This window comes from Xenopus laevis, chromosome 9_10L (assembly GCF_017654675.1).
Source record: "Xenopus laevis strain J_2021 chromosome 9_10L, Xenopus_laevis_v10.1, whole genome shotgun sequence".
NCBI classification, from domain to species: Eukaryota; Metazoa; Chordata; class Amphibia; order Anura; family Pipidae; genus Xenopus; species Xenopus laevis.
The window spans coordinates 76,828,979-76,842,224 of record NC_054387.1 but is presented as its reverse complement, the minus strand read 5'-3'; the positions used below and the strand labels follow the sequence as shown (position 1 = coordinate 76,842,224).

Sequence of the window (13,246 nt, the reverse complement as noted above, 5' to 3'; positions counted from 1 at the left end):
GGACATTCTCACCTTGTCCTCGATTTCTCACTATTTTGTCCATACATTCACACCAGTCTGTTCCACTCACCCTCTACAACTTATGGTGTTGATTCTCATTCTAACATTATCAAAAATATACCCCATGTATTTAAAATAGGGGTGCTGTGAATCCATATTTTTTTTGATTCATTCAAATAACACATCAGCCACAAAAGAATTGGCAGAACACTTAACCAAATAACTCTAATTTACATATTAGAATTTGGGATAATTAAAAAAAATGCATCAAATTGTCACACAGTATTAAAGTCACATGACTGTAAGGGTTTTTTATTATTATTATTATTATTACTCACATTTTGCCCATTCTATCCCACACTTTCAAACCACACATTCTTCTTTGGCTGCATGGCACCAAACCCCAAATGTTTCTGACATATTAAACATGTGCGTGGATATTTTTTTTTATTATTCAACTACCAAAAAAGCATGTCAAAATGTTTCAAGGTTTAGTAACAAAATGTACTTAAAAACATTTGTAAAGTGCCATATCTATATTTGAGACTGAAATTAGAATAACTAGAGAAGACACAATGCAGTTGGCACCTGAGTGAGTCTTAGGTAGAGGTAGAGGGCCAATACAAAAAGCAAAACACTTGTAATAATGATTATCCACAGATGCCAAAACTCCAAACCTCCCAGTCAAAATGGTAATAATCTCAAAACTAAAAAACTTTATTTCCAAGTACTTATTTACAGAACATCCTTAAAACAGCCTGGCCCATTTTGTGCACCAGCCCTTATTGAAAGGCTTTGGCCTGAGTTGTTCATTATTGGCTATCTCTTGCATTTTGAAATAGAGGAACCCAAAAAGACAAATCTTTTCACCATAAATATGTATGCATTTATTTTCCTGCTACTAAACATCTGGAAAGACATTTTTTCAAGGGGTTAGTAAATTCATATAAGTGGTATAGACTTAATCACCTTGGGTTAAAATCAGGCAGTCCTCGGAGTGTAGAAAAGCTTCATAAGTGCTTCTAAACACATAACATTACACTATTTTATTCCATGGGTTTCATTGATTACTCACTACTTCCAGACCAATCCTAGGATGGCAATGGAAAACCTCAGTTTGAACAAAGTTGACATGCAGACATTTTTTTTTAAAATAACATTTAGTTGACATAAATTGGATTTGGGAACCTGAGAGCAAGATGTTTTTGTGCCAACATTTGCACCTGTTGGCTGTAGAGGCCAGTCACAGATTTAAAGGGGTTGTTCAACTTTAAATTAACTTTTAGTATGATGTAGAGTGTGATATTCTGAGACAATCTGCAATTGTTTTTTTATATTTTTATTATTCATGATTTTTGAGTACTTTAGCTTTATTTTCAGCAGCTCTCCAGTTTGCAATTTCAGCAGTCTGGTTGCTAAGGGTTAAATTACCCTAGCAACCATGCACTGATTTGAATAAGAGACTGGAATATAAATAGGAGAGGGCCTGAATATAGAGATGAGTAATAAGGTGTAGCAATAACAATAAATTAGTAGCCTTACAGAGCATTTGTTTTTAACATGGCGTCAGTGACTCCCCCCATTTGAAAGCTGTAAAGAGTCAGAAAGCAAATCATTCAAAAACTATAAAAAAGAAAAAATGAATGAATGAGTTGAAAAGTTGCTTAGAATAAGTAAATCTACAACATACTTTTAACTAAAAGCATAGCAACAAAGGAAGGTTAGCCCGACAAAAGCAAACAAAACCTCTGAACTTTTAATACATATAAGAATATTAACATATGCAATTGGGAATGGAAAAATGTATTGTTTTTCAGTTGGAGAATCATTTTTCCAGTAATGATAGGTGTATATTGTCATCATTTTTTTATCCTCAGATATTGTGTCATCATTATAATTTAAATGATTATCAGGGTAGCTTGAACCGATCCAGTTTTCAATCATTTTGGCTGCTGGTACAGTAAAAATCCCTCCTCAGACACTTATTCAGTGAGACATGGCTCTTCTGCATCTTATTTCTGTAACAGCTACAGCAATGATTGCCACCAATCAACATGAAAATAAATTATAGTGTTTCCTTTGCAAGACCATCGACTGATTTGATTACTTACAACTGTTTCTTGCTTGTATTATCACAATTAGAATGAGCGTGCAAGCCGAAAATCATAGAGATAAACGTTCCCGTGGATGAATTCTCAGCAAGAGCTACATTGTTTAAAAGTGACTGTGGAAGAACATGTCTGTATTTGAAATATAATAACTATGGTTGCCACCTGTCTGGTGCTCATTGGTAAAGCGCTAGTCTATTCTAACTCCATTATAGTGGATTGTAAATGTCTAGAATTCTAAAAGTTCCCGCCTATTATCTGCCATAGTCTCCAGCTGCTGACTATTTTGTTGCCACGAGGCTATGATTTACGATATTATGAAATAAAACACATTTTCTATTCCTTATGGTACCAGGGCAGATTATGCTTAATTGATGGAGATTATTATTGTTCTGTACCCTTTGTTTATATAGTGAGTTTAATTATTATCATATAAAATTATCTTCAGTATAAATCTGCTGAAAAAGCTTTGAGGTCTTCAGGACAGTTTGAGCTCCAAAACATTTTCATTTTCCACTTCTTTTTCATTTAAACCCTTTTTTTAGTTTAGTTCAATTACCGTACATGTTTTGGAAAGATAGAAAAAAGAAATTGTTAGCAGTACAAAAGATATACCATACCGGCTGATCCTTATGAAATAAAACACCCATGGTTTAAAAACGGGGCAGTACTGGTGATTTTATTCATTGTACAGAATTTGCATTATAACTTATGTCAATCAATGATATTGTACATTTCAGTGTTTGAAACATTCCCTTACTTCTTATATATATATCTTATGTATATATAGCAGTTAGTAGTAAAAGGAACATAAACCAGGGAGATCCTAGTTAAAACATTAGGGCAGTGGTTTTTCAGATATTTGTATTAAAGGGGTTGTTCACTTTTAAATTAAATTTTAGTATGATGTAGAGCAGTGATCCCCAACCAGTAGTTTGTGAGCAATATGTTACTCACCAACCCCTTGGATGTTGCTCTCAGTGGCCTTAAAGCAGGTGCTTGTTTTTGAATTCCAGGCTTGGAGAGAAGATTTAATTGCATAAAAACTAAGTATAGTGCCAAGTAGAGTCTGTTGTAGGCTGCCAGTCCATATAGGGGCTGCCAAATAGCCAATCACAGCCCTTATTTGGCACCACAAGAGACTTTTTCATGCCTGTGTTGCTCCACAACTCTTTTTACATTTGAATGTGACTCCCGGGTAAAAAAGGTTGGGGACCCCTAATGTAGAATGTTATATTGCTGGTAGCAAGGGTCCAAATTACCCTAGCAACCATGCAGTTTCTTGAATAATAGACTGGAATATGAATAGAAAGATGACCAATAAAAAGCAATAATGATAAATTTGTAGCCTTACAGAGCATTTGTTTTTTTTTCAGATGGGGGGTCAGTGACCCACATTTGAAAGCTGGAAAGAAACAGAAAAACAAGTATTTAAAAAAAACTATGAAAAATAAATAATGTTCAATTGAAAAGTTGCTAAGAACTGGGCATTCTATAACATAGTAAGAGTTACCATGATGGTGAATCACCTCTTTACAGCAATCCCTCCCCTTTGCGCCGGGGGCGCCACAGAGTGCAAAGTCTATTTTGAATGGGGGAAGAGGTAATTGCCTGGCGCCCTCTCTACCTTTGCGCCCTAGTCACATGCCTCTTCTGCCTACCCCTGGCTTTATCATTTAAATCTATGGGAAATGTGAGAAATATTTTCAGCCATTCCACATTCCTGAAAATTTGAATGATACATATCTGTGATTTAAAAAATAGTGATGCTTCTACAAATTTTTATCTTATCCAAGGACATCTTTGATATGCAAAGATACATAATCTTGAGTCAGGTCCTATTCTTCCAGTTTCATTTGTACCCATTTTATTCATAAAAAGGAAGTAAATATTGTTTTCATTATAGGTTGCACAGGTTGTCCCCAAACTTTGAACAAAACCCCACCTATTTTGCATATTTACTGTGTCTAGGAATTCATACTATAAGGAAAAAAGTGCAATCAATGTTCCAATTCCCACTTCGTTGATAAAGTAGTTAAACAGCTTCATTTAACTGCTTGTTGTATATCATATATTTTACAGTAGACTGTAAAAGTGCTGTAAAATTTTACATATCTGGGTTCTCTGGCAACATACTGAGCAATAAGATGAAAAAGCCCAAGTGGCAAGAGTTTAATTCTTGATGTGTAAACAGTAAAGAATAAACAGTAAAGAATCGTTATAAGCTCAGTGTGCCATTATTGAAATTCCAAATTTAAAATTCAAAATGGGGACAACCAATACTACATTACTTACAAAATGATAAATCTAGGGCTGCAACATCCATTGTAGGCACCATTTTACCCTGAAAGTGATGCAGTCCATATAATCCAAAAGAATAAGAAAGACTGGTCCAGGCATATCACAAACTTACAATGGTCCCAAAAGGACAGTGAAAATTAGTTGAAACCTCATCACTATAAAATAAGATTAAGAAACAAGGGTGTAATAGGTTAACAAAACCATATATCCTGCAGGTCTAAGAAACCACAGCTATCAATATGAGATTTACTATGTAATAGACCATGTTATTGTCTTTGCCATATTATATAATAACTAGGTTATTATGATATGAACAGATTCAATTTAGAACACATTTAGCTGTTCTGGTTTCCTTCTCATTACCATGAATGAGCATTTTCTTATCCAATATTCCAATGCTGAATAAAGTAAAATAGATGTATCCCCATGCATCCCCATCTTAAAAATGACATAATAACATAATGTATGTTTTATGTGTGTATTCATTCACTTCAAAGAGAAATTGTAAGCGCTTGGTTTAACCCACACTGTAGTGTTTATCAGTTGCTGTTTATTTACAGTGCTCGCACTACACTATGGAGTTGGCCAGCTGCTACAAATGATAAACAGCCATTACTTGCACATACAAAAGAGGGAAAAACTTCCAGCGCTTTAATGCAGCCTGTGTATATCCCTTTAAATATATTTTAAAGGGATCTGAGTCCTGGCAATTCTATTCTGTATACACTCACTTATCCAAGTTAACTTGAGATTCCATATTTATGGATATTTCAACATGTATCCTATGTCTTGTGTCTACAGTGGTTATTACACTTTTTTTTTAATCCTTGTTTAAAAAAAAATCTGACTATTATGGGCTCACCAATTTCCTAACAATATGATTTACATGGACTGCACCCAAGCAATGCACAGGCTTTGGGTCAAACCACCCAAACCGTTAAATCCTTGGTGCTAATGACTACACAGATGTGATCAGTGCCAAACATATTTACCAACAGGTGCTTGGTTCTGTGCAATTCTCATCTGAAATGTATCTTACTTTGGGACCAACACATAAATGATGATTATGCTCCAGCTTGGTTGAATTTGCTCAACATTATCTGCCTGTGTGTAATCAGCTTTAGTCTGGGTTTGCTCCATAACCACCTGTATCCTGTGCCTCTGTTTTAGATACACACACAAGTAAATTATATAATGAATAATGTACTGACTCTTGTAAAATATATAGTGAATAATGTACCCCCCTAGTGTAAAATATAAGGATATTATAAGTTACAGAGTTCCATGACCATATAAAAACTAGGGATGCACCAAATTCACTATTTTGGATTCGACCGAACCCCCGAATCCTTCGCGGAATACCGATTCGAAATTTGCATATGCAAATTAGGGGTGGGAAGGGGAAAAAATTTTACTTCCTTGTTTTGTGACAAAAAGTCACGCAATCCAAATCCTGCTGAAAAAGACAGAATCCTGGATTCGGTGCATCCCTAATAGAAACACAAAGCTGAAGGCCGAGTGGTTTTCATACAGGTCATGGAACTCTGAGGTAACTTCTAATATCCTGATATTTTGCAACAGTGTGTACTTTATTATAATACACAAGTTCCAGTGAGTCATGTGACAGAAATGACATCACTAAGCTCTGATTATAACGAATAGGGATAAACCGAATCCAGGATTCGGTTCGGGATTCGGCCAGGGTTCGGCCTTTTTTCAGCAGGATTTGGATTTGGACGAATCCTTCTGCCTGGACGAACTGAATCATGCAAATTAGGAATGGGGAGGGAAATCATATGACTTTTTGTCACAAAACAAGGAAGTAAAAGATGTTTTCCCCTTCCCACCCCTAATTTGCATATGCAAATTAGGGTTCAGATTCGGTTCGGTATTCGGCCGAATCCTTCGTGAAGGATTCGGGGGTTCGGCCGAATCCAAAATAGTGGATTCGGTGCATCCCTAATAACCAATGACATCACTAAGCATCGTTCATAAGGATATCATTTAAAGGATATTCATGGCTCTTGTGTATTATATAGTGGATAATGTACCCCCTACTGTAATTTATAAAGCTATTATGTCACCGAGGAGTTATGTGACCATATAAAAGCACGAGGCCGAATGCCTTTATACAGGTCACATAACTCCGAGGTGACTTCTAATATCTTTATAAATTTCAGTAGGGGGTACATTATGCATTATAATCTACATTTTGTGTGAAATGTCGGGAGGGGGTCGGAGGGGTCGGCGGCTGGGGACCCCCTGTTATAAACGGCGTGTTATGACGTCAGAACGCGCCGTTTATAAGGATATAATACACAAAACCTATGAATTTTCTTGTAAATGATATCCTTATAAATGGTGAGTTCTGATGTCATCAGTTATAAACGGTGAGTTCTGATGTCATTTCTGTCACATGACTCACTGAACTTTGTGTATTATAATAAATAAAGTACCCCTAGTTGCAAAATATGAGGATATTAGAAGTTACCTCGGAGTTCCATGACCTGTATAAAAACACTCGGCCTTCAGCCTTGTGTTTTTAAATGGTTATGAAACTCCTCGGTAACTTATAATATCCTTATAATTTACAAGAGGAGGTACTTTATTCACTATATAATTTACAGTCTGGTCCCATAGGGAAATGACCAGACTGTAGATTATAAGGATATTATAAATCACAGAGGAGTTCCATGACCGTATAAAAGCACAAGGCCGAAGGCTGAGTATACGGAGTATACTGGTAGCGGAATGCCAAGGGACTTCTAATATAGCTTAATATCCTCATATTTTGCAACAGGGAGTACATTATTAATTATAACACACACATTTCAATGAGTTGTGACAGAAATGACATCACTAACCACCAATTATTACCCATGACCTCACTAAGCACCATTTATAAGGATACAATTTACAGGATATTCATGGCTCTTGTGTAGTATATCCGTATCTACCCCACATAATCCACTAACAATAAAGAAACAATAGTATTCTATAGTGTCCTTTTCACGTTGAATGAATACATTTATATACAGTACGTGTGTGTGTGAAATATAATAGCATTACATTTAATTTAATATATAAACAGGTTTGCTGAGACTACTAATTTATTATTTGTTTATATAATTAAGAAACCATTCAATGTCAGTGTAACCTTGTATATAAAAAGAATATATTTCATCTAATCCCAATGATATCACATAAAAATTGCTTTTTTTATATAAATAAATATTATCCCTAAATCTATACAATCTTACAAATTCGATCTCCGACCACGTCCAAAAGACTTGGAGCGGTCTTTGTGTGACTTGCTAGTTGTAGTTTGTTTATGAGTCTTTTTGGAATAATCCACCTTTATCCATCCACCGTCATTAGTGTTTTTTTCTCCTCCATTAACATCTGTGTCAGATTCTAGTTTTGGCATCCCTGGAATGTGCCTGTTTTGGTTTGTTTTCTGAGGTCTTTGCTCATTCGGTCTTGAATGATTGTATGTTGTTGTATAAGACTTGTAATTTTTCCCACTGTTCATTTGTGGGCTTTTGCCACCACTTCTCCTGTGCACGGGGGTGCTGTACCTATTGTGTTTGTAATAGGAATTATTGGATGTTCTATGGGCTCTATCTCTCTCTGATGGACTATCAGAAGCTGTACTAGAAGCACTGCTGCCTTTGGAGCTTTGGATTGACAAGGAAGACAAATTTTTAGCTAAACCAAACTGTGTTGGGGAAGAACTGCGAGAATAGTTTATTGACGTAACCTGCAATGTTGGACTGGCACGAATTCGTCTTACTGCAGCAGCATAGGATTCTTGGCTCTGGAGATACGGTAAAATCTGAGATAAGTTTGAAAGGCTGGAGGACTGAGACCGAGGTAAGCCTGCTGCATGCTGAGGCGACATGGGATTGGCCATTTGACGCATTCTTAAAGTGTAGATCCACTGACAATCCTCACCTGCAAGGCCATAAAAGTAGAATAAATGAAAGCAGTGAAACATACTATGAAAATCCATTCCAGAAATGGGATGGAGGACAATTAATTGAACTGATAAGAAATGATTTTAAAAATGAAGCTATCTGCAGAGTCCTCCAAAACCTGTACATGAATGAAATGTGGGCTCTTGGGTAAGAATCTTTCTACCTTGCTGCTGGTGTACTAGAAGCTAATATTGGCATTACCCAGCCTATGGATGTGCAGTACATTATCAATGGACACATCCTCATTCACACAAACAATATATGGAAAGGTTGGAAAATGCTGATCTCAGTACTATGAACATAAGCATTTCACAGGAAGTAGGAGGCAGACACATTGCTTCCTTAAATGCATATAAACTTTACGCAGAAATAACACTGCTGCCATAATTGTATTGTGCATATGGGGACGCAGTACAGAAACTCTACTTTGCATGTGCTGATTGCTAGGGGGGGTGCCTTCCACGTCCAGTGCCTAGTGCAGAACAGACTGAAAATACTGCCCTGGATGTAACTGAGAGATCCATTTATTCCTCCTCTTGACTGACCATGCCTCTATTGATACCATGTCAAGTATCAAATAAGAAAAAAGAAAATAAGAATAAACCTACAGTAACGCTTTAACTGTAGCTAGCTAAGAAACCTGAATTGTGAGCAAATATAGGAGAATCCTTAGTAAATGATCGTGTGAAAAAAGGGATCACTAGCGGCCTCTACCTAAAATGATTTACTTTGAAAGAACTGGGTAAATAAATAGGCTATGCAAAATAAAAATGTTTTCAATATCGTTAGTTAGCCAAAAATGTAATGTATAAAGGCTGGAGTGACTGGATGTCTAACATAATAGCCAGAACACTACTTCCTCCTCTCTAACCTTACCTGCTTACTAAGAATTAAAAGCAAACTAATTTAAAAGTTATGTCCCATGTGACCCCCCTTCAAGTCGCTGACTAACTAGCAGGTAGAGAGCTGCAAAGAAGAAGTAGTGTTCTGGCTATTATCCAGTCACTCCAGCCTTTATACATGACATTTTTGGCTAACTAACTATATTAGAAACATGTTTTATTTTGCACAGCCTATCTATTTACCTAGTTTTTGTTTTTACACTGAACTGTTCCTTTAAACACAAAGGACCAGATAATGTCATCAGACTTAATCCTCCATGCTAATTAGGTTCACCTGTGTCAAATTATAATAAAATATAATGTACTTTACATCTTTTGTAAAATATCAGTATATAAAATGTTCCCTTGGAATTCTATGACCTCTACAAAATTGTTGCAAGAAATAAGGATCTATGTATAGTTTATGGTATGCTTGCATGTGTTATTTATATATCACATATGGTTCATTGGCACACTGCATGTTTTAAGTGAGTTTGTGTTTCTGGTACTGATATATTCATTTATTTTTTTTTATATAATGCTTTGTTTTTGTTCTTTGGCTTTTTATTTATATCAGCTGTTTTCTGTAACAACCTCTCCTTAACAAAACATTTTTCCCAGCACAATACAAGCAGATTTTTATAATTAGTCTGAAAATGGAGCCTGCAACTTATATTTCTGAACAATGCCTATGTCAGCTTGTCTGAAACAGCAGGTCCTATGTGCCGCCACCAAATATTCAGAATCATCACAAAAGTCTATTTCCCCCTTACTGTTCATGAAGTCACCTAGGATGGATATTTACATTGCAATGTTTCATATGCTGCTCTATGCTATAGAACATGGTCCTCCTCTTCTTTCAATTGTCCATCTATTTTTACCAGCTATAAAATGAATAGAATTTTATGTCAAAGATTATAAAAGTATTTTGAGGGTTCTTATAAACATGTATTTACCCATTAGTGAACGAGCCAGTATATCCCCTTGTTAAATATGAGTGCTATAAATAAAAGATAAGAATAGGCAGAATGTGTTTTCAGCATAATATTTCCTTATTTTATTTTGTTGAAAATGGGTGTATCTTGGTGCTTCCTGACCTTTTAAGGAAGCTCTTAAGGAAGATCTCCTCATTATGAATGTTCTGCAGTAAGAAACTCCTTCCTTGGCTGTGAATATGCTAGTTGGAAACAATGTGACACAGTGTCTGACTGGAATGCCAGGGGCCCACCAGAAAACCTTAGGCTGAGGGCACACTATTATACCTCCTCTCCTCAATCAATCTCTTTATACTCCTAGTCTCTTCTCTACATACTATGCTACCATACTAAAAAACCTAGTTTTTTTATGCATTAAAATATTTATTACTTTGCACTGAAAAGAATTGTGTGTGTTTTCTTCAGAATCGCTACTACAATTTATGCAAAGAAGCTGCTGTGCAGCTATGGGGGCAGCCATTCAAGCTGAAATTAGGCTATAGGGCACACATCTACACAACAGATAACATATAAGCTCTGAAGAATACAACTGTTTTTGTTTTTCCATTTATAAACTCACTACTGAAGAAAGCCATGCATAAAACCCCCTCTCATAGAAAACAGGACGCTGGTTGCCAAGAAATAGTTGGAACTAAATGAACAGGTACTAAATGTATGGCATTACTGACACTTTAAATGCCAATTGACTCTTATTTTTCATTAGAGTTTCGCACCAGATTAAAAAACCATGGCACGCTAGGAAAAAAGATTAATCATGGCGTTTAGTGCCTAACTGACATAGTTTCTTGAATTTAAGCCATGTGGCTCAGGAGTAAACGAGGCCTTTGTTTATAATTTCTTCTTCAAGTCAAAGAACTGAGGCTAAGCCAACCATTTTGCTTTCCCATACAAAATAATAGAACAAATTAACAAATCTTATAATAATAATCTTCTTCTGGACTCATTCACTGCTAGAAATGTGACTCAGGCAGAATGTTTTCATATGATTATGTGTAGATTAGATGTTTCATTTGCTAATTGTATAATCTTACTTGACTCATAGTTGCTTTGCTTGCTTTCAGAAGTAAGAAGGGGTGACATTATTGCTAGTTGGACAGGCTTCTCCGCGTCTTGCATTTTCATCTTATCCCAGTGAATTTTGTGAATGTGTTTGGTTATTTTAGGAGTCCTGACATCATTCTGGTGGAAACAATATGAAACAACAACATATTCAAACCACATTCTGCATACAAATCTGCCAAAATGCAGCGAAAGCAAACACAGACGAACTGAAAACTGTTCAGAGGATTGGAGTAGGACATTTGAGAAAATGAAGGGAATGGATGCTTTTCTACAGAGGAAACCTTGATATATTAGCTTGAATTTGGGAAAAGAAACACTTTATATTGGTTATGATAACTGATGATATAAAAGATGCACTGACCCAATTAAATATCTTGTAAAATGTTTCTTAAAGACACAGGTGCTGAGGACATCAATACATTACATAGTTCTGTATTGTTAAGTGCAGTCATGTTATATAACCTTCATGGGATATTTTGATAAACAATTCACTAGTTAGACTCAAGTATGAGTATTAAAGTATTTATAGTATAGGTACTTATGGACAGCGGGCACAGGTCTGTGTGCTCTAGAATGGCGGCCCATTCTCCCACCATGAATACAGCAGTGTAGGCATTTGCAGCACTATATTCATGAGGGGTGAGCTAAGGGAAGCACAAAGATGTCCACCATCCCACCCCAAAGTCTTTTAAAAGTGCAAGGTGCAGAGTACAGAAAGGCCACAGTGCTTCTTTTAAGGGTTACAGTTGTACACTTCTGAGGCCTTTGTAAGTTAGCCCATGATTATGAGAAAATACTACACAGGGTGAACGTGGAATTATGGCATTATGTATTTTTTTTCTTCATTAGAGCAACAACTTCAGATCACTCTAAAAAAGCCACCAAAAACATTTGTTTATTAGTGATCTTTATACTGAACAAAATAAAGATATGTATCCTATTTACGCATGGTTTCAAGCTGTATTCTGATGGAAATCAGAAATATGCTATTGATCATTCTGGTGACGTTTGGAGGAAATATTTCTATTTAGGGAATCTAACCTTGGCATTATCAGCCCTAACGGATATTGCCGTATTGCGTATCATAAACATGATTTGACATTTGCACCAGGTCTAATAACCCCAAAATCATATACTGGTCATGTCTCTGACATCAAACCCTTAAACCATTGTAATGAAAATTATAAACTGCAGTAATGGGAATCCACCATAGGAAAACAGGGGTTGTTCACCTTTGAATTAACTTTATCAAAGGTTTAATTACGAATTCATGCAATTTTGTTTTCATTTGAATATACTCACAATTCAACTGGAAGGTAATTTAAGAAAAATTTGAATGTCTAATAACTGATCGAATGGTTCCGACCGATAATTTGAATTGTATGAATCATGTTTTTCTCAGAAAAAAAACCTCGAATGTCAGGAAGGCTATTAACAGCTCCAAATGGCTCAACGGACCTTGAGTTGCACGTGAACTTGGCAGGTTTTAGGTGGAGAATATTCAAATTAGGACTGTTTCCATGGTCGAGCTGTGATAAATCTTATACTCTAATTTACATTCGAATAGGGGGATTAAAATTTGAATGTGTGAATTTTGACAATCGAAAATTCGACCCTTGATAAATCTGCCTCTTAGTATGATGTAGAGAGTGATATTCTAAGACAATAGAAAAGTAGCAATAACAATACATTTGTAGCCTTACAGAGTATTTGTTTTTAGATGGGTCAGTGACCCCCTTTTAAAAGCTGGAAAGCGTCAGAGGAAGAAAGCAAATAATAAAAAAAACTATAAAAAAATATTGAATACCAATTGAAAAGTTACTTGTAATTCCATGCCATTCTATAACATACTAAAAGTTAACTTGAAAGGTGAACCACCCTTTTAAGACAATTAACAGCTCCTAAAGGTATGTTCTCATTTA

General features: G+C 35.8%; 1 protein-coding gene across 1 annotated transcript in view; it reads right to left on the bottom strand.

Moving 5' to 3' along the window:
* Positions 1 to 7,063: 7,063 nt before the first annotated feature.
* Positions 7,064 to 13,246, bottom strand: part of map3k20.L (mitogen-activated protein kinase kinase kinase 20 L homeolog) — a 95,321-nt gene continuing 89,138 nt past the window's right edge. Inside the window, exons 19-20 of the mRNA XM_018233970.2 lie at positions 11,294 to 11,441; positions 7,064 to 8,363 (exon numbers count right to left, since the gene is read on the bottom strand). Coding sequence (XP_018089459.1) covers positions 7,666 to 8,363; positions 11,294 to 11,441 — 846 coding nt within the window. The 3' untranslated portion in view covers positions 7,064 to 7,665. The remainder of the gene's footprint in view (positions 8,364 to 11,293; positions 11,442 to 13,246) is intronic.